We start from the raw sequence: 23,098 nt of genomic DNA, 5'->3' as shown, positions 1-23,098 counted from the left end.
GGAATTAATAACATTTAAAGTTCAAAAAACCATAGACAAATGAAACAACCCATCAGCTGATCGCATTTACTCACCGGTCTACCAGGGTAGAAAGGATTATAACATATGACAACGACCTGATTAACTCGATCAGTTTCCGAACAACAACGAACGTGATCCGGGTTAGTTTCCGAACATTCAAATGATGATTGGATCAACCAATCAATTATTAAGTATCAAGGCACTAAACTCATACTTTTTGTCACGAGGCTGGAGAGGCGTTTAGCCGAGGCAACTAACCAAACGCGTGAAAAAGATTTTGGTGCAGATTTCTATAGACCCACAATGTTTATGTAGTGGAAAAGTTACTACACAATGTTAAATTTTAAATGCAAGAGCTATATAGATCAAAAGCTATAACATCGTTTGAAAGATTAGTTATTACTTCACAGCAGAAATTAATTTAATTATTATTATATTAATCGGGTTAAAACGTTCTTAGCCGTCTTCCGATTCTCAGTTTCCATTTTTCTCGATCTTCCCAAAGATCTTCTTCCAATCCTCTCTCTCGAATATCCTTCTCGATACCTTCTCTCCAGTTTAATCTTGGTCTTCCTCTCTTTCTTCTTCCTTGTGGTGCCCAATTTAAAATTTGTTTGGGTATGCGGTCTTCAGGCATTCTTTGGACATGTCCGTACCATCTTAACTGATTTACCCTAATGTCTTCCGTAATCGTATGTTGCACTTTCATGATCTCCCTGATTCTGTCGTTTCTTATTTTTTCCAGTCTTGATATTCCTGCCGCGCGTCTCCAATAATCCATTTCTGTGGCTCCAAGCATTTTGACTGTTTTTTCTTTTAGAGGCCAGATTTCGCTACTATATGTTGTTATACTTTTTATTATGCTATTGTATATTCGATGTTTGTTTTCCTTGGATATTTGTTTGTCCCACAATACACTATTTAGTTGTCTTATTGCTTGTCTTCCTTGGTTATTTCTTTGTGTTATTGCTTCATCTAATCTTCCATCATTAGTGATGATCATGCCTAAGTATTTGTATTTTGTACAATGACTTATTTTTTGTTGTGTTTCTTCAAGTATTAAATTTTGTTGCTCTCCTCCAATACACATTTATTCCGTTTTACTAAAATTTACTTCTAGACCCCATTTCCTGTATTCCTCTACTAGCTTTCTTGTCATATATTCTAAGTCTTCGTTGTCCTGTGCCAAGATTATTTGGTCATCTGCAAAACACAGGGTATATAGTGTGGAATCGATTAGTGGGATGCCCATGTTCTTACATTTCCTTTTCCAGTGTGCTAGTGCGTGTTCCAGGTATATCTTGAAGAGTGTGGGCGACAGACAGCATCCTTGTTTTAACCCCTTATTGATGGAGAATCCTTTTGAGACCTTCTTTCCTATTTTTACTTGTGATTTACTGTTTTCATAAAGCTTTTGTACTGCTTTTATTAGGGCCGCATTTATATTTGTTCTTTCCAAGGCATCCCATAGTTTTGTTTGCGGTACGCTGTCATATGCTTTTTTAAGGTCAACATACAAAAGGTGGAGTTCTTGATTTTTGGCGGTTTTCTTATCAATTATTTGCGAAATCGCTCTGAAGCCTGCCTGTTCTTCTGCCTCCATGTTGCAATATTCCTGTTCGATTTTATTTTTTATGATTTTTCCATAAATTCTGGATATTGTACACAGCACTGTAAGTCCTCGGTAGTTGTCGCAATTTTCTCTGCCCCCTTTTTTATATACGGTAGTCATATAAGATGTTTTCCACTCTTGGGGTAGTGCTTCACCATTTATACACTTCTGGAAAAGCATTTGCAGATGAGAAAAAAGTTTTTCAGTGCCATTTTTAATTAACTCTGGTGCTATTTGACCCGCGCCTGGAGATTTTCGATTCTTTAGTGACTGACAAACGTCTTTTACTTCTTTAATTGTAATTCTAAGCGGAGATGTGATGATGTTTATATTGTCCTGTCTTTGATTTTTGAACTCTGGTCTTGTTTCTGTAAACAATATAGAGAAGTACTCATCCCATTTTTCTAATGTTATTGGCGATATAAGATTATTTGATCTATCTTCTCGAAGAGATTTTAAGGTTTTCCAACTTTCTGTGTTTCTGCTGCCTCCTAGGTATGTGTTTATTTGAGTGCAGGTCTTTTCCCATGTCTCGTTTTTCTTTTTTGTTATAGCTTTTCTTACTTTTGTCTGTGCTTCTTTAAAATTTCTTTTATCATTATCATTTTTCGTGCATAGAAACTTGGAGAACTTTACTTTCTTATCGTTTATGAGATCCTCAATTTCCTTGTCCCACCAGTACGTTCTTGGTCTTCTAGTATTATCGGATCTTCCAAAGGCTTCTTCCGCTGCAGCAATCATGCTTTTTTTGATAAAGCTGTAGTGTTGTTCCGGATTGTCAAAATTTTCCTGTACCAGTTTTCCATCTAGACGTTTTTGATATAAGTTCTTTACACTTTCCTCTTGTAAGCTATTTAGATTGAATCTATTAATTTTTATTTCAAATGCTTTTTCTTGTTGCTGTTTTTCTATTTTATTCATCTGCATGAAAGGTAAAATTTTTGTTCTAAGTAAGAAGTGGTCGCTGCCACAGTTTGCCCCTCTTTGTACTTTAACATCCTGTATTCTAATTTTTGTGTTTTGTCTCATTATTATATAGTCTATAATAGATCTTAAGTCCCGTGTATGCTGTACCCATGTGTATTTATGTATCATTTTGTGTTGGAAGAAGCCATTCAGTATTTTTAATGTATTTTGTTGGCATAATGTAATAAGTCTGTTTCCATTATCATTTGTTACTTCTTCCCCGAATCTTCCTACTATCATCTGATCGTCTATTTTCTTGCCTGTTCTTGCATTTAGGTCTCCTAGGATAATTACCTCTCTTGAGGTGCCTACTTTAGAAATTTCTTCGGACAAACATTCAAAATAGTCATCTTTGTTATTTACTGTGTCGTCTTCATTAATCCCATATGTTCCTATGACTGTCGTTTTGTTTCCGCATATAGCTATATTTATTTTGATAATTCGTTGATTGACTGCTTCCCACGATGACACGTATTTTCTTAAACTTTTCTTAATTAATATAGATACTCCTTTCTGAGCTCGTTTGTCCTTAGATATTCCCGAATAGAAGTGATCATAATGACCCAAATTTTCTGAATCTTGTCCTTTCTTCTTTGTTTCCGTTAGCACCACTATATCCATATTTAGTTGTCTTATTTCTCGTAGAACTTCATTGATTTTGGTGGAGAGGCCTTGTACGTTCCATGTTCCTAAATTCATTTTCCGTTTCCGTTGCTTTGGTCGTCTTAATTTTTTACTTTTCCTATTCCGAGGCTTTTGACTGGGATTTTTAACCTTTATTCGTTTTTACGAGTATCGAGGGGTTGGCCCGACGCCTCAACCCCCAACCTGGAGGACCAGGGTTTTAGATCGGAGTGCCTTCTCCTAGATAAATTGCTTTCTCTGCAGCTAATGAGTTTTATCTACCCACTTTCCTCTTTTAGTAACCATGGAAGCAAGGGTTGCCACTTGCGCCGGATCCGCCGAGCTGAAGTTCTTCTTCTTCGCCTTCTCCGCCGGTGTGGTCTTCACCCGTATCCCTGGGTAGGGGATTGCGTTATACCCCGCAACATTGGGTCCCCAGTAGAACTTAGCCACCGACTCTTTTGAGTCGGGCCCACCCCCGCAACTTGGACGCGCCTGCTGAGATTTGCCTAAGTGAGGTCAGAGACGACAGCTCTGGGTCTCCTTAAGCCGGGTTAATGCTCATATATGGTACTATGAACAAAACACAAATTAATTTAATACCAATTAAAATTGGTTTCTTTTAGCACTGTTCAGAAGTTCTAATGCATTTCAATAATTTAAATTTGGGAAAAACTGTGAGCGAGACGCTAATTTGCAGTAGGCAGTTATACAGATTGGCGCGATAGAACGCGCAAGGAATAAATTCAATAGGTATCGTTAAAATAGGAGGAATTGCAAAGTAATAGCTGAAGTTTATATTTTTAAATTAAACTGACGACCTCCTCCTCAACGGCATTCCTCTAACTGCGAACAGTAATTATAGAAAACATTCTTCAGTAACGCTGATATAATTGCTACCATTTCACCATGGATATTATCCTTCAGTTGATTGATGTTTCTCGGATTATTACTGAAGCCTTTGTCTTTGAGGTATCTACCCAAAAAAAGTCAAGATATGTTAAATTTGGACTACGAAAGGGCCATAGAATATCACCACTATTCGAAATCAATCTGCCTCACAACCACCATGAGTCATTTGATGTGTGCTTGGTAGTTCCGTCTAATTGAAAACACTATTTATTCTTGTTTCAAGCTCTGGAGCGAAAAAGCTTCCAACATTGCAACATAGCTTTTGGTATTAACAGTGACGTTTTGTTCCGGCGCATTTCTAAAGAAAAAGAACCATTTATTCCGAGATTGCTGCCTATACTGTCACTTTCAGACTGTTCAATGGTTTTTGGTGCTTGACTTTGGGATTCTCTCTGTTTCATTTAAGACAGTTTGGACGGTTTACAAACCCATTATTATGGACTTATTTCTTGTGTTAATTGCATTAAATTCTTTGCAAACGCAAACGATCGATCTCTCTCGAGTAGATAATCGTGAATTTTCTCGAAGAGACTCATAACACCTCAATAACCTAGACATTCTAGAACGACCTTTTGCTTGTAGTTTGAACCAGTCTCTTCAAAACACTTAATTAAAGTAGGACTGAGGACAATTCTCGTAAAATGCGCAACGCTGACTACTTATGGTTAAAACTCCCATGATCGTACACACCCAACGGTAGTAACTCCTACCCGCGCGCTTTCTACACCTCAAAAAAGATGATATGACCGTTCTGTTGCGGCACCCCATACTTAAAGTAGAAGATATGTTGATGAAATTATAGGTGTAACTAGCGTAATCCAAAGTGCATTCTGTAAATCTTTCCAATATCGTTATAAAATCGATAAACTCAATCAAAATTATAATTAACAACTAATTTGCCTTAATATTCCCAACTATATTAACGAATCGGAAAAGCGTATTTGCCTTGAGGATGACTAGTATAAGGTCGAAGTTGTTGAGTTATTGAAAGTTAAACATCTATCAACTTTCTTATTGCTAAACTCTAATTAAACGGAGTGTTGGTAGATTCCGAATTCCCTTCTCGATGATTCATTGGGAATAATTGTATTACTATTTTATATTGATTTGTAATTAGTTTTGTAGGTATCACGAGTATTTATCTCATTTACTTATTAAGGAATATTTCATGAGATATCCTTATTTTAGATGATCATTTATCATGAACCAAAGCTTGTCTCAATTCCAAAATATTTGGTAATACCTCAGGTTTGCGACGTGGTGTTGGTGAGATAGAAATTGTTTTTAGGATTAGTTTCTTCGTCGATTCCCCCTCGTTTTTGAATATTTTTAATTCTATTTTTATTTATACGTATTTGAGCTAGACACAACTTTCATTACTTTGAAGAATTGAGACTTAAATGTAATCAATTTGAAATTAATACATGATCCATTGCGAGTGAATTGATCAAATTCTCGATATTTAGCTTCGCGTCAGAGATAACGAAAATAATTATAGGGTAAAATGTGTAGAATACCATTTAAGCATATTTACCAATTTCAATGACAAAATTGTTCATCTGTATTTTCTCTAAAACTAACGAGAAAAGAATAATTTTTTCTAATAAGATCCTTAAATTTGAGAGAAAGTATGAAAGTAGTCAAAAACTCGATCTCTTTTCAACTATTTGAACGAATTTTCCTTTTTTTATCATTTATTTCACTTCATATTATTCTGTTAGTTTATCTTTTCAGACGATTGAAAAAAAATTATTATATTAATAGCCTCAATTTGAATTTTCATTGACTGCCGAATGTTATTATTCAAATTAACCATGCCTTCATCTATTAATTTTTTCGCTCAACGATTTATAATAAAAATGCGTTGATAGTCGCATGGTTAGACTTTAACTTGCAGTTAAATGGTCGCGGGTTCAATTCTAATTGGAAGATGTGCAATTTGGCATTTCTCTAATAATGTTTTGAAATAAATTAATTCGATTTCTCGAATGTTTTAACGATTTCTGGTTAGGTTAGATATCAAAAGTTAAATAGCTTCGAAATCTTAGTCGTTAGTTAAAGCAATGCTAAATGTCTGTATTTTTAATCTTATATAACTAACATACCACACATTATTTAAAAATTTTTGCGTGAATCTTAATACAATAGATCTTTAAGAATGATTCAAATTATAGATGTTGATGATAACGAGCTGGAATGTAAAGGACAGTTGGTCATATAGGAAATAATACTTTCTAATGTGGTTTTTTACATTGACTATCAGTCATAAGACTAATTATTTTTCAATATTTCTTACCATTTAATTGTAACCATTTTGTTCCGAAGAACGAGAACGATCAAAAAATCATTAATTTCGGAAATTATCAGCTAAAGCACATCTACAAAACGTAGATACATCCATTAATCAACACATACTCCGACAAAACGAGCATCTAATCTTCCACTCTGTCTTCTTAATTCTCCAATTGACTTCCATTTAGAGATATTAATGTATCTCCTGATAAAATAGAAATAACGGTCAGAGGATCTAAACTAATCGGGCGTCGATTGAGTCAATAATCAAAAAACGGTTAACATTGTTTTGAAATTTGATACAGAAATGTCTAATGTTACGTATTTATTAATATTACGCACTCTATTATAATCTTATAATCTTACAGAATTAAAAATATAGTTGTTCAAAGTGAATTAATTAAAGGCGCATAAAATATGGTAAAAGTAGAAACTAACAAACGATTCTGCCGCATTCAGGGGTGTGCTATTGTTAAGATAACTAAGTTGTACTATAATAGACAGTATTGTCATAATAGCATTGATATTAGAATTCTATGTAGCTATCCAAGAGTTCTCTATTACCTATCCATCCCATTTTTGATATGCATTATTGTCTAATGTCGATATAAGTTGACATACATTTTCAAACAGTATCGCACTTGAAGTAGTCGAACGATTATATCTGCTTTTTTTGGTTCTAGCGTAATCGGAATCATTTCTTAAATTAAACAGACAATAATACGAGGTATGTCTATGAGTCAGTATTTTAACTAGTTATTGGGGCGATTGAATGAGTTTGAATTTGAAAACAGCGACTGCATTTGGTAAAGAATAAATTTCTTCTGTACCGAGATAAGTCAAGGGTGCATACATGTGCAGCTTCTTTCTAATATCATTCCATAAACAAATAACTATTTTTAGGAAATTTACAAATAATTTTCAGAAGGGATAAAATCATTTGAAGGAACTAAGAATAAAATGTATACAACTCAGAGGAGATGAAAGAAATCAAATGATACTAAAGTCACTTTACCCACAAAGTGGTTAGGGGCTACGAATAGTGATTACATGTTGCTAGTTCTCCTGGTGAGCCTAGTTGCACGCGCATCGAGTTGCAAGACTAGCCGCGGTACAGGATCCCATATAACCAGATGTTAAGCAATTCCACAGCGCGGAGCAGCCACGGCCCTGGTGGCAAGCCACCGTTTAGTTGAGAACAGCCTTCGTGTGCATGGCTGTTCTTACCACCAGAGTAGCTCATTTTCTGGCACACCGCCAAACCACCGTAGTGTAACAGGGTTCTTTTTGATTCAGTATAAGCACTTGCACCTGTAGCAACAGTATTTGCGACCGTGAAATTTTGGGCAACTGAATTCAAACGTGACTTTATCAGCATATCATAAGTACGCATTTGCTATATACTGACTGAGGAAGTATGCATTCGTAAGATAGACGCGCGTCGGGTGCCGGATTTGCTCGCTTTAGACCAAAAGTGCATTTGTATAAACATTTCCCAGGTCTTGACGTGTTTTAAGCGAAATGATTGCGTCATTTTATAACGGTAGATGAAATCTGGATCTACCACTACCCTTCTGGAATGAGAAAACTGTCAAGGCAGTGGATTGCTTCTCCTTCTTCTTCTTCTTCCTGCTGTGTACAGGCATCATTGCCTGTTTTTCTTCACATCATTGCCTCTGCTCCGTCACCTGGGAGGTTGTCACTCCATCTTTTCCTAGGTCTTCCAAGGCTTCTTTGTCCTGCTGGTGATTTAGGTATGCTGCTGCTCTTGAGGCTCTTGTAGCTTGATTTCTTACTCTCCATCGTCCCCGTGTCCAGATATTTCGATTCCCAGATATGTAAATTTCATTTCCTGGTATATTATTTTGTTATCCACCACAAGCTTACATCTGATCGGTGTCTTGGAAGTAACCATTGATTTTGTCTTTACCGCTGATATTATCATATTGAACATTTTTGCTGTTTTGTTAAATTGGTACAGTAGCCTTTGCAGATCGTCCTCGTTCTTCGCCAACAGTCCTTTGCAGTGGATTGCAAAGGACGAAATTGATACGAAAAATGTAAAGTCGGTTTCATCGGCCGGAAACGTGATAGCGACTGTTTTAGGATTGTGTTTATCCACTATCTTCGGAACAAGAACAGAAGAGGATGATATATTATTGCTTGATAAGATTGAAAGGAATTGCAAAAAGAGTTCTCATTTGAGAAATAAAAAGTGTTTTTCCATCAAGACAATGCTTCTTCTCATATTTCGGTTATCGCCATTGATAACGCCATTGCACTTAGAATTGGTTGATCACCCACTGTTTTCACCAAACCCAGCAACTTTTTCCTATTTACCACTATTGAGGTTTCACTTGCAGGTGAGAGATTTTTATCAGGCGAGGACGTTATCACATACGTAAAGGCCTATTTCGAGGAGAAATATAGCAAAATTTAGAATTTAAAATATATTTCAATTTATATCAATGATATAATTCCATCTTTTAGACATTCCCAAATAAAATTTGCCCTCTCTCATACCACAATTCAGTTCAAGCAACAAGCTTTAAAAACACAATGCGAATGATCATTTGTTCCAATTATTTGTTTACATGTTGCGGATGAGTCAACCTATTATTGACCTTAGTAGATTGTTGGCATTGTTCAAGGTCCTTACACTAACCAATTCAACTTCACCTTTCTTAAGACTCCACAAACAGTAATTGGATTCATCAGTGCGATAGTTAATAGAGATGTCCTATTAAGTGATTAATTTTATTTGAAGATGTCGTGTACGCTGGGAACAAGAAGTCATGCAACAGGCTTAATTACTTAGATTATAATCAATAGATTACTTACTATTTATGTTGTTAAAAGTAATTTTAATAACAGTTCAATGTCAATTATATTTGAAATATATATAGTTAGTTTCTAATTAATGTGTTTAGTGGGTCGCTTTTTGTCAATAATGTCAATTATAATAAGAAGGGATAGGAGTTGAACGCGAAAAGCTGACCTACAGATTTTGTAGGCAATATCACCCTAATAAAATTGAAATAACATTTGAGGTTATGTGTGGTCAGTTGGGAACTCAAATCAAATCTTTAACAGCTTCGCCGTTATATAATCGTGTAAGTACAAAGATGATAATGAATAGTCTCCACCCAGAATAAAGTGATAACTGTGACAAAAACTTGGTGGAAATTTTTGTGAATATATCATTGAAAGGTGTAAAAGTCCCACATGGAAAGAGGCAACACCTAATAATTATCCATATTTGTAGCGAATCGGGAATTATTTTAAATATATTCGAATGTTTAAAAAAGAGAAATATTCAGCAATCTGAATGTAAATAAAATTTCCATATATCGAGTAGTCAAAAAGGGGCTGCTGTGGATCATTCACAGAACCGAAAAGCATGTGAAGAAAAATTTGAAATTAGTTGATAAAGCTACTCAAGATTTTATACGTAGGACAATTAATAGTTTATATAAGGATAACAGAGTTGCGACATTAGAAATAATACACCCAAAGGTAGCAGATTATCCAGAATACGATTATACCAGTTTAGAAACATTGCGTTAAGTTTTGTCAGTCAGCATGTGGTTTTAAACACAAAAAACTGAATAAACGGAGGGCAATAACCGAATCGTCAAGGATAGTGCAATGGAGACAAGATTATTTGCGACTTCTGAAGTTCTAATGGACACATAATTTATCTAGATGAAACATGGTTTGACAGTCATGATATAGTAAATTTCGGTTGGCTTGACAGAGTAAAATTGCTGTTTGAATGGGCCATGTTATAATGAGAAACGCATTATAATAGTACACGTTGGAAGCAAAGACTGTTTTGTGCCTAATGCATCATTAATATCTGCTAAAAAAATTATAAACTGTGCAGCTGACTATCATGAAGATATGACAGCAGAATTATTTGAAAAGTGATTAATGAACAGCTTTTACCTAACATTCCACCACAGTCAGTAATCGTTATGGACAACGCATCCTACCACTCGCGGCAACTCCTTAAGATACCAACTAGTAGTAGTAACAAAGCTTAATTTTTAGCATTTATGTCTAAAAAAATATTTTTATTCCTATCAGCGATCGTAAAAAAGTCCCAAAAAAACAAAGGTTTTCTTAATGTTATTAAAGGTCTAAAGTTAGAGGTTGTAGAAGTCGCAAAGGAAGCTCTAACAGCAGACAACGAAGAGCTTTGGAAAAATTGTGTTGAATATGTTATCAAAGAAGAAGATGAGTAAGTGGGATCACCCTCTTTACAACCCTTCACAATTCAATCAAATGATGACTCTAGTTCAGACGATTTTGACTACCATGATTATTAATAAAGAAACTTTGGAATTGAAATGTTTTTTTTGTTTTATTTGCAATTAATTTATTTTCCTTCCTGGTTTTTGCTTTGAAATTTCGTTTTCTAAAAATCAAACGAATGGGGTATAAAAAGGGCTCAATTCTCGTTTGGTATCCTGTTTAAACCAAACCCCCTTAAAGGTAGGTAGATTTTACTCGTCTATTTATGTTTCATAATTCAACATTTAGTTGTAGCAAGTAAAATAATGATTTTTTCCTAAGTAGTCCAAGTAGGACTACTAATAGTGATTCGATGGCCTTTTAACGAATAGTTTCTCGGATAAGATATACCTATGCTTAAAAGTATTTATTAGAATAATAAATTTATAAAATGAGGTTTTATAGTTGTAGATTATTTACTATTTCAAATAGTCCCATGCATTGAAGTATTTTTTACACATCAAAAAGACATTTTAGAACCATTTGTTCTAAAATGCTAAAATTTATTTTTGTTAAAAACCACACGCCTATGACCCGTAGGTTTCTTTTTTAAAAAGTAAATATAGTAAGTCACTACCACCTAAACAAGACAACAAGGACGGTATCAGTATGAATTGTTTTATTTTAGAATGTTTTAATTGGCTTATGTTCATATATAACTTATGCATATTGTTATGATAGCATTGAACTGGTGTTTTTACCATATTCGGGCTTTTGAATTATGAAATAACGCTATAATTTTTGGTATTATCAAGTTTCTCGAAGTTTTAACAGTACAAACTTTCACAGCTTTACATCATCATACCATTTAGGCTATGCTTGAAGTTGTTAAGTACTGTTACTTAAAATTAAATATGAATTATGTATTAGGTATCTAGAAAATTTCAGATACAGACAACGTGTAGGTGGCCAGTACAATTTTTCTATTCGGTAGTGTATAGTTATGAAAAAAAAACTGTACAATCATTGATGATTAAAATAAAATTGTTCTAGAACTGACAATCTATTAATTTTTTAAAACTAATAATGATTTAATACTGAAACTAAAACTGCTATTTCTAAAATGAATTGTACTGTAGTACTAGTACAGGAGTGTAATTGGACTAATTGAATTAAGTAGTTTCTATGAAGATCAAACACATGTTATGTTATTACAATAACAGAATATTTAACATTTAATGTACACAAAAGCTCAAAATTTCTCAGGACTGTGTTTATCCTGAAATATATTTGAAATATTCAAAAATAGTCTAGAGATATTGTATACGTTTATACTTCTAAAAGTTCTTGATTTCAAGTCTATTCTGTTTCAAAATTAGTTTTTTCAAATAATTTTTAAAATATAGATAAAAATTGACGTTCCAACTAATTTTAAGTCTTTATCAAAATATTAAAATTAGTCGAAACGTCAATTTTTATCTATCTTTCAAAAATAATTGAAAAAAAATAATTTTGAAACAGAAGAGACCTGAAATCAAGATCTTTTAAAAACATAAACATATCAAAAGGTATACGAAATGAGAAATTAAAGAGATATTCTATACATTATCTGTTCTAATTTAAGGACTGGGAAATCGAAGACAGCAAAACTGATATACCGAGGAGAGGTATAAACAAGCGTTTATAACACTCATTTCCAAGACAAAAGCAAGATGATTATTTCAAAGAAGCCGTTCAATTATTTGCACATTGATAGGCAATATTTATTACTTTCCCACATTGTAGTCGCTATTAGATGTAAAGAAATACAATGTCCGTCGAAAGCTAACTTGAAATAGTCAATTCAAATCTAGTTAAATCGGGCATACCCAACCATTAAAAATAAAGTAGCTGCATACTGATGATTGGATTCAATTGAATCGTTTCAAGAAATGAATAAACGTTTTGATAACCAAATATATTATGGGGTGAGTTCATAAAGTAAAAAAATTATTCCTAATTACGTTGAATTATGATTTAGAGATTCAACAATATTTTTAAAGTGTTGATTATAAATTTAAATAGTGATTTTGGTACAAGTTCAGACACCGATAGCAGCAAAAATGATTAATATTTTAATTTATAAAGTATTGAAGAGCTTTCCGACGAAGAAGAATCATTCATAAATGAAGGAAAAATAAATTTGACTAAACTGAGGTTTCATTGAATTCATTGAATTTGTGAACCTGTGGATTTTGTTGGTGAATCAAACTTTTTAAATTCTAAAATTAGCAAGCAATTAATCATTATTCTTAACATTTTTGATTAGGATTTATTCTCAACTCCAATCAATCAGGCTTTTTTATCTTATATTTCTAATTTTTTTCTTCCAAAACCAACCTACAATTTTCCCTGAATTTTCCTCAGTTTCTCCATTTTTTTGATATTCTCTAATCATTTTACTGTTTTCTCAATTTTTTAGAAACTAAACTTCAATTTTTATCAAAAAAATATCAAATTTTGATTACGACTCATTTGTTTAATAGAAATAAAAATAAATTTAATCATGAACAATACTCAATGCTCAATGTTGAAAAGGGAATTAAAATTAAATGTCAAATAAAAGGAGAATGGAATCAGTCATTATTTTTACATTTTACGATTGTTTTAGTTTTGTTACTTTTTATAGATTTTATGTTTCAGAATAATAGTTTACCTTAACATTATATCAACAAAAAACTCATTAATATATTTGAAAAGTTACGAAATTGTTAGTAAAGTTCAAAATAGCAACTAAATCCTCCCTTATTTAAACAATAGTTTCTAACTTGTTTCACCGATTGTACTTATATACCAAAATAACAAGTTATTTTTATCCTTTCAAAAACTGAGTTCTACATATCTCTTCTGCGTATTTTTGGGCTCTTTTTCCGATTCCTAAACAGTAGTTGAGAATAGGGGTCTCTTTTATACGGTACACTGTATACTTACTGCCAAACTGAATAACCTAAATGATTTTCTTCGGATAATAATTGCATGTGCCATCGTTTCTTTTGAAACGAATTATAAAAGAAAGAACATTCGAAAAACACGTTAAACTCAATAGAGAAGATATTGCAAATTAAAAAAGATTTTTTCTCTAAATGAAACGTAACAAAGGGATGAGCCCTCGTATAATGTAAAATCCTGTATTTTTATACCTTCTAATTTGTTAATCTTATTGATATATACTCGTACTGGTATATTATTGAAATATAGTTATTGAAGATGTAGAAGATCAGCTTTAAGTTATCTATCACACATAAATAGAGAATTCAATTTGCTATATCTGTGATACGCATTAGTCAAAATAATTCATCAATTTAGTAAAAGCTCCTTGGTACAGTAATTAAGTTTTGAGATCGGATCGATCGGTTAAAGAGGCCTTGTAATTAATGAGCTATTCGTAGAATGCAGATGAGGTTAACCATTAATGGTATCAAATTATAAAGAAGAAAAAGGATTAAATACGGTTAGGAGACGATAAACTAGAACTTATAGAGCAGTTGTAAACATATATTCCTTGAAGACCGCTATAATTCCGTCATTCTAGGAAAATTTATAGATTTTTTGTAAAATTGTATGCGAGATTTTTTCCACTTGATTGGATTTAGAGACTAAATATCTAGGTCAATTTGAATTGTCAATTTCAGGGTACATACCCAAGTATATTGAGCTCTTGGTGTTAACTTCCGTCACACATCTGCTATTCCTCTCATTGTGTGTCCAATCTAACCCAATTCTAAATTTTCTGTGGCTATTTTGTTTTCGGTCACTGGCAATATCCACAAACTCCAAAATTGATGTTGTAGTCTCGAAGAGATTACTAAGGAAGGTCGACATTTCAGTGTTGGACTATCATTTTTATTCATCCAATTTGGTAACGTACGATTTCTATCTTAATATAAAGTCTATATTAAAAAAAAAGATTTAGGTCCGTTGATATCGTGAAATGGAACGTGGTATGTGTACTGAAGGAGCTGATGGAGGAAGACATTTCAATTATTAATGTTTCGGGTATAGTGGATAAGTTTATATGTATAGATTCAAAATGAAACATTCTACTGCTTCGATATGGTTATTTACTAACCACACCTCGTATATTTATATTCCTTTCTTAGAACTTGATGAGCCACAATGAACATATTCGTATCTTATATTATACCTGCTAAATACAGTTTTAACTTCCCCGACTCTGATTGATTTGTCAGCATAAATACTCATTCTAAATTTTAACGAGTAAGTAAAAAATAAATAAACGAAAACATTTTATTTAACCGAGACGCGTCGTATGGAAATTTCAATGATGATCGGATTTGGGGACAGATGTTGAGAACAAGCTAAAACCGCTCGTTTGTTTGCTGAATTTCATCCAGAATTGCTTCCAATTAATCGAAGCACTATTAGCAAAATTGAAATTCGATATCGGAAATTGGGCTACGTAAGGGATGTTTCTCGACAAGGTATTCAAAAATCAACAAAGGAGCTCGATCGAACAAGTTGGAGAAAATCCTGTTAGACCAGTTAGACAAATACGAGGATGCTCCCAGAAGTACCTTGCCTGACTTAGGACTTGTTTAGTATTTGTTTAGCAGCCATCAATAATGAACGTTTTCAATGAATCGTAAACATGGGAAAAATCGTCATCGTTATGTGATACAATAGTTTTATTTGAAAGACATTAGTCCAACTAATATAAAAGCTGAACTTTATTCTACTTTGGGTGAGCCTGCTCCTTCGTTATCAACAGTAAAATATTGGGTGCGCAAGATGGGTGCCGCGTTTGCTCAAAATGGAACAAAAACAGCGTCGTAAAGATTATTACATTGAGTGTTTGGCAATTTTCCACATTGTAGTGAAAAGGCAGAACCAGCTCCAAAGAAGGCGAAGACCGTTCCTTCAGCAGGAAAGGTCGTGGTGTTGGCTCCTGGGATGTGCGTGGGATAATTTTCATTGTCTATCTTCGAAAAGAAAAACAACAATGAAGAGATGATGTCGGCAGTTAATGGTTATTTTGAGGAGCTTATTCTTATTATAAAAAAAGTATTGCATTTATCGAATATCGCAGGGAAAAGTGTATGGAGCTAAAAGGAGATTACGTTGAAAAGTTTTTGTGTTTTTTAATTTCTGCAAATTATTTGTCGCTCAAAAAAAGGCAAATTCCTTTTTAAATGGGTGCTGCTTTGGACTGAATCCACGTCCATATTTTATGGGCACGTTAATGAGAACAACTACTATTATTAAGTTCATAAAAATCTGTTGCTTGAAACCCATACCCAAAGGCTTAAAAAACGTAATAATCTTATCTTATAGTAGAACCTTTTTCCATTGACAAAAATGTAATTGTACCAACATGTTCCTAGATTAAGTGGTTCCACAGGATTTTCTTTCCAAAAAATTTTGATTAAAACGTACATCTCGTTTCGCTTTAGAGGTATGGAGCAATCTCAAAGAAGTGTCTGCGAATATGGTAATTGGGAAAAGGGTCTAATTGAGTGACCAATAGGATAAACCGATCTCGCACCATTAGAATTTTTAAGGGGATATTTAAAGAACAAGCCTCATCAAACTAATGGCATGTGGGAGATACTACAAATAGCATTAGATAAGAAACGATGGAATGCTCCAATTGTTAGGAATAGATTTTATTTAATGATTAATAGATGATTCAGAATTCACGAGGAAAATATACGTAGAATTGTTTATCAAAAATATTCTATGTTATTGTGTGCTAGTTAACTATGACAATGAAGTGTATTTTTCTTTATATTGATAGCTACAAAAGCATATTGTGATTCAAAGAAAAAATTTGATCGTTATTAAGAGGATATAAGAAGAAAATTGAGTTTTTACAAATAATAGATCTTTTCACCAATTGATAATAAATCGGAAATCTATGATAAGTTTAGGAACAAATTATATGGTAATATTATATAACGACTCTATAAATCTGGATAAAATAGTGTCAAAACTAGAGTAGCTAGAATCAAAGTGTAAGAAAAGATAATGTATGTAACGATTTCTTTCATAAATTGATGCAAACAAAAGAAATGAATCCCAAATAATAAATGATGTTAACAATCATTGGGTTGTCAGTAGACGAGTAAAAGACAAATAAAACCTCGTTATTCAGTTATGTGCGATTCAATAGTTTTTTTAGGCTTAAATTTGTAAAATCCAGATTATATCAGAAAATAATACTGAATACTGAATGTACCAAACAGTAATAAAATCCAATTTCTAATTCAAAACTAAATGTTATTACAGAATAATCTAAATATTTCCATAAATTATCATAAATTTTCCTGTGCTAATCCTAAGTTTGAAGTCTTTTATTGGTCTTTGGTAAGCATAAACTGTAAAGCACAATAAAGAAAGGATTTTACAGGCCAAAAGCCCTGTGTATTGAAAATTACATAGCCGTATCAAACTTTTTTCAATAAGTAGGTACCTATGTGCTATTTTCCATTTAGTGAGGAGGTTCAAGTTGTGTATCCTTGTTTAGTTGTATCTTGCAGGGTGTAGTGTGAAGTCTATTGAAAATTCTTGTGTGATTATGCTAAATTTGGAAGGGTCGCGTGAAAACCGAAAAATCGTTCCTTCCATTTACAAATATTATAGTACGGTTTTTGTAATAGTTGTTTTTGGAGGATAATAAGAAGCCTGAAAACTGGGTAATAAGCAGTAAATCATACGATTAAAAAAGAGAAAATGTGGACAATATTACTGATAAAATATTTAAGCCATTCATTATAAAAACTATTTGCGACAGTTCTGATTCCGATTCTGGTTTGGATTATTGATACTTATAATATTGGAAACTAAATGAACGTAACGTTGCTTAAATATCAAAGTTTGAGCTCCCATACCTATATAACCTGTTGGACATATTGACATACTTTGTGGAAAAATGCCTTCAACTGTTTAGAAGTTATAGGCAGGTTACCTACTTAGGTGTAACTGGCTACTAAAATAGGTGTAGCTTACAAATGCTTCATTATTTCATTACTCTATCATACATAAAAATAGACTATAGAATAGTACATAGAAATACATAACTTTTCACATTCAATTCATCATTAAAATCATAAAGCGATCACCTACTTTCCAAATAGGGCAGGTACGCTGCATATAGGTACATTAAGTACGCTGCCGAATTGTAATTAACTTTTTTGAATAAAAATGAAAGAAATTAACGATGATAACAACGATATAAATATTCGAGTCCAGCATATTAAATTACATTGCAAAATTCCGTGTAGTCATTCTTATTTTACAATCTGTAGGTAGTACAATATTGCTTGTGGTTTGGGTTTGTTGATTCTTGAAATTTGTGTGTGTTGTCTATTTAAATTAATATCAAGAAAAGTTTTTAAACATATGGGTTGCTAGTACAAGTTTTACAAGAAATCACCTCTTATCCGTTCTTACTGTTTCATAGTTAAGTAAATTTGAGAGTATATCCTACCCATTGCTTTGTTGGTTAATCAGCGGCATATAAAAAAGTATGATTTATGTTTTAAGATAAATATAAGAATAAACAAAAATTCTTTTCCCTGTCTTTCTGCTGGGAATTCGTTTAAAACACTTAATTACATATTTTAGACACATGCAACTTCGTTTTACTTATATAGAACCAACATTTATATAAAAGCAATATAGAAACAATAATATTTTAGAAACTTCAAACGGCACAATTTAAAAAAATATTTCAAAATATTAAGACCTATACATTACATACAATAAAATCGTAAGATTTCTAAAAAATTGACCTTTTTGTTATATCATATGAATATTTATGTAAAAGCTAAAATATATGTATATTGAACATATTGAACAATCGTATGCAACTGCCTAGACACTCTCAGCTTTCAACAGCGTTGCCTTTATGGTTCATCGCTGTAAGAGAGAGAATATTTTCGAAGAATGTGTTAAATAGTCTAGCATTGAATATTGAAATACACGATATAACAACTACATCATTATTTGAGTTCGATGAGTGAAACATCTGCGTGTGACTTCAATTCGTTGTTTCCAACAACGCATAAATCACAAACTATTCGAAACTCTGTAATCTCTGCCAGTAATACCCTTTTCCATCCGTTTTTCGTTCTAGAATCAGATCAATCTTTAACGAGAATCTTTTGTGTGTCTGTGAGTGTATGGTTCTTTAGGGAATATTCCATCACATAAAATGAAATTACATCAATGTACTTCGTTATACTCCATATATTCAGTCTATTAGTCTGGTAATTTGATGATAAAAAATGAGTTCACTAAACTTTATCTCCGGTATACAATGAATTGACGTGGTTTTCGACAATTTTGTAGCATCATTATTTGTCGTTACAAATCAAACAACCAGCAATTTTTAGTTATTCCAAGTAATATATACATATATACAGAATTTCTACTATTCATCTCTAAAATTAAATCATTTCAAAATTCAAAATTTCGAAAATGAGTTCTGCCTTTCTTCAAAGGAGAAAACAACTACTTTCCTGGCTAATGCCTCGACGAATATTGAATTACAACTCATCTGAAAAGCGTGATGTCAATCGACCGTTTTGTCGATATTAACATCCCCAATGGCTCCCAATTGCAAGGAGAGGCTATAACTACAAACTTCGATGTCATTACGTCTTATCAGAGCAGTTTAATACCCCTCGTTCAGGCTTCAGACCGAAGACAACGTCAAAAAGCGTCGCTATTGAGTACGTGTAGTTAAACATTTCTCAGCGAACATATTGACGTTGTCTTTAGTTCGGCTCCCAAGTCCGAGCGAGGATTGTTAAACTGCTCTGATGGGACGTACTTCGAAAGTGGTCAGTAGTTAAAATCTCCCCTTGCAATTGCGAGTCATTCGGGATGTTAATATAGACAAAAGGGTCGATTGACATTACGCTCCTCAGAGGAGTTGTATTTCAATATTCGTCGAGGCATTAGCCAGGAAAGTAGTTGTTTTCTCCTTCGAAGAAGAACAGCAGAATTTTCGAAATATTGAATTTGGACCTGATTCCATAGATGAATGGTAGAAATTCTGTATTTTGATACATTTTACACACATCATATATATATATATATATATATATATATATATATATATATATATACGGGGGGTCTCACAGCATTCTTTGTCTCTGTCTTCCATGTTTTATTCAATTCCTTCCTTCCAGACTCGTGTATACTCGACCTGTTCTTCGTGATATATCTTCATTCCGTGTATTCTCTGTTCTGGATGTCCTCTTGGATCTTCTTAAGTGGTCCATTTCCAAGTAATATACAATTCTCAAAACTGAGTAATGACCCATTGATGTCACTCAATTCTTAATGTTAATCTTTCTGTTATCATTGGGGACTGATTATAATACTTTACTTGATACTTGCACGGGGCTATATTTTCCAAAGAAACCAGTTTTTACATATATATATATATATATATATATATATATATATATATATATATATATATATATATATATATATATATATATATATACGTAAATCAGTTTAGATATTGATAATATGGAAACCACTATTTAATAAGAGAGCACAATAAAAATATGTAACAGTTGGAATAATAGGCTTCAATACGATTAGTCTCTTGTTCATTGTATGAAAATTAACATAAATAGTTATACATGAGTTGTTGTGCTGATTCCCAAATTTCAAGTAAAAATTTTAATTTTCTTCCACACTTTTGAAAAATGACAATATCTCAAGCAACAATATTTGTCTTAAACTAGATGATTCTCCAGATTACTATTCATGAGGCAATTCTTAATCCAGAAGATGAAAATTGGAAGTAGTGCTTTTATAGACTATATACATGAATATTTCGTACTATTTACTGTGGAACCATTTAAAAAACATAGTTTATCTAAGAAAACCTGCCAATATCCAGGAAGATGAAATTATCATAGAGATAATGAGAATTGTTCAATTGGGGATGCAACAAATTGTAATGAAAAGATTTTTTAATTGCATTACTTGTTTTATTCAAGTCTGTCTCGTCAAAATTAGCATTGACGTGTGCGAAATCGTCTTCGTCTGATGAAAATCCTCCTGCAACAGAAACTTTGAGGCTTGGAAGCAGGAAAACGTCCCTGTCGGCTAGATCTGGTGAATGTAGTGGATAGTAAACGAGTTCAAAGTGAAATTCGTCACTTTTTACTATGACGATCGCAAAAGTGTAAGAAAGTACGTTGTCCGAATGGACCACCACTTTATTTTCCCGAGTTATTAATTATATAAAGTTGGTACAGAACTATTTTGAACCAAAATAAAGTTGACCCTAAGTATTAAAATACAAATAAAGACAAATTTTCATCAATAACATTATTATGGGTCGTCTACTTTGTTGAATGAGTTGAAATTCATTGCTGTAGCGGACATCAACAAAAGAGGAAAATTAAACAAAATGTCAACCCTCATCAAAGTCAAATATGAATATGAGATCTAGCAACAACCGTGAATTTTATTTAGAGTGAAAAAACTGATGAATGTACGATTTGGAACTGAAAATTATATTTCACAATTTTAGATGATGCTGATTGAGATCACAATGAGGGGCGCTAATTCTAATAACATATGGTAAACTGATAATGTGAGATACGCAACTTAAGTCTCTGTTATAAAAATTATTTTGTTAGATTAAGTGAATGCCAGGAAGAAATAGAACTATTGGAAGAAGCGTGCAGGAAGATATTCCAACTGAACTGAAATACACCATATAGACGATCATATCTTTATTACTGATTAGAGACTAAAAGTAAATAGAAACTACAAGACTTTTCGGAAACTATGATCTGGTTAACCCGATCATGATCTGAATGTTTGTAAACTAATCCGGAACACGTTTATTGTTGTTCTATTCTGGTGGACCAGCGGTAAATGCGATCAGATGTCGGATTGATTTATTTGTCTATAGTTTTTTGAATTCAGCAATCAGCAAATAGGTAAATTACCTCAACCCTGGCTGTAGTTTATGTTCTTATAATATTGTGATTCATGAAACGAAATGGAGGTATAAGAGATATAAGAAAACTTGAGATTCGAAGTAATGGAGATTGAGACGCATGTTCTAAGGAAAAACAAAAGTCTAGAATGAATTTGATGGACAAAATATTATAAAAATATTAGAAATCTTGAAGGTGATAATTTTGAATTTATCCCCTACTGGATAACTTATATGATAACCTCTGTATACCATATAGAGATTTTATAAATTTTTCTTTTGATAACAGATTTGGTTACTTTTAACAGAATACTTCAAGAAGTATGCACCATTTATGTGGGAATGGTAGATAAATCGAAAATCTTTGTAGTTGATTAAATTTTCCGTTTTGTATACAAAGGCAACGGAAACGGGAATTTTTCATTCTCATTCTTGCTATGTAACTGCAATTTTTGTTAATCATTCTTAAGAAATAATAAATTTCATCGAAATAAAGATGATTATCGGTAACATCAACACAATTCTGTAATCTACACTGAACTAAGTTGGAAATTCTGGAACCGTTGCTTTATCTTTAGTCTCTGAAAACGATAACTTGGTTATCGAAACGCGCGTCAGACAGTGTAATTGTGAGTGTTGGTGTAGTGGTAGTGTGAACAGTGTATTCAGTATGAAAGTTTTCAGCATATTAATGATAATAGATCTAAATCTTATTTTCGGTGAAGCTCTGAAAAAAGAAATAAATTCAAATAAATACAGGCTTCGTATCATGCAAACACCATATTTGTTACCAAGTGTTGAGTGGAAATCTTGTAGCAAAACTGGAGAGTAATTCTGAACAAAAATTTGTATGGACCGAAATATGATCACCTAAATATTCACCTCAATCATTTTCTGACCACTTCCATTGGCGATTACGGGTTGAAACGATATTTGGATTAGAATTAATATAATAATGAAGATAATGTCTATTTGCACATTCATTTTCATGAACATATGGTTCATCTACAAAATATGACAATCAATTTCAAATTGAGTAATTCTCAAAATATCACTTTTCTTCTTCTTTCGTGTATTAGGCGTAATCGCTATCTGGTAGCTCCTTAGCTTTCTTACTTTCTTGATTATTTCGTCCAAAATGATATTGAAAAGCAAAGGGATTAAGGAGTCTCCCTTTGTGTATTGCTATTTGCTCCGTTAGCACTCCGTTCACTTTGGCTTGATTTTGTTGTCCATGTATATACCAGTAATTTCAATGGTTTTTTATCAAGTTATAAGGGATTTGTTTATCGTAAATCAATTGTACTTCGTCTTTTAGTTGTACTCGATCGAAGATCGCATCTGTGCACGACCTTCTCGATCTAAATCCCTATTGCTCATCTGTTAACGTGATAAGACGGTTTATTTTGTTTGTGATGACTTTTGTTGTAAGTTTCAGATTGCTACCCAGCAAATTTATT

General features: G+C 32.8%; 2 protein-coding genes across 2 annotated transcripts in view; one reads left to right on the top strand and one right to left on the bottom strand.

Annotated features, from left to right (window-relative positions):
* Window positions 1-3,298, bottom strand: part of LOC130898146 (uncharacterized) — a 32,477-nt gene extending 29,179 nt beyond the window's left edge. The window contains exons 1-2 of the mRNA XM_057807215.1: window positions 2,708-3,298; window positions 1,607-2,422 (exon numbers count right to left, since the gene is read on the bottom strand). Coding sequence (XP_057663198.1) covers window positions 1,607-2,422; window positions 2,708-3,298 — 1,407 coding nt within the window. The remainder of the gene's footprint in view (window positions 1-1,606; window positions 2,423-2,707) is intronic.
* LOC130897966 (cyclic nucleotide-gated cation channel subunit A) overlaps window positions 1-23,098 on the top strand; it is a 224,062-nt gene that overhangs the window by 74,328 nt on the left and 126,636 nt on the right. The window lies entirely within an intron of this gene.

Source organism: Diorhabda carinulata, chromosome 9 (genome assembly GCF_026250575.1).
Source record: "Diorhabda carinulata isolate Delta chromosome 9, icDioCari1.1, whole genome shotgun sequence".
In the NCBI taxonomy this organism is placed as follows: Eukaryota; Metazoa; Arthropoda; class Insecta; order Coleoptera; family Chrysomelidae; genus Diorhabda; species Diorhabda carinulata.
Note: the sequence above shows the minus strand (reverse complement) of the source record. Positions and strands in the feature narration are given on the sequence as shown.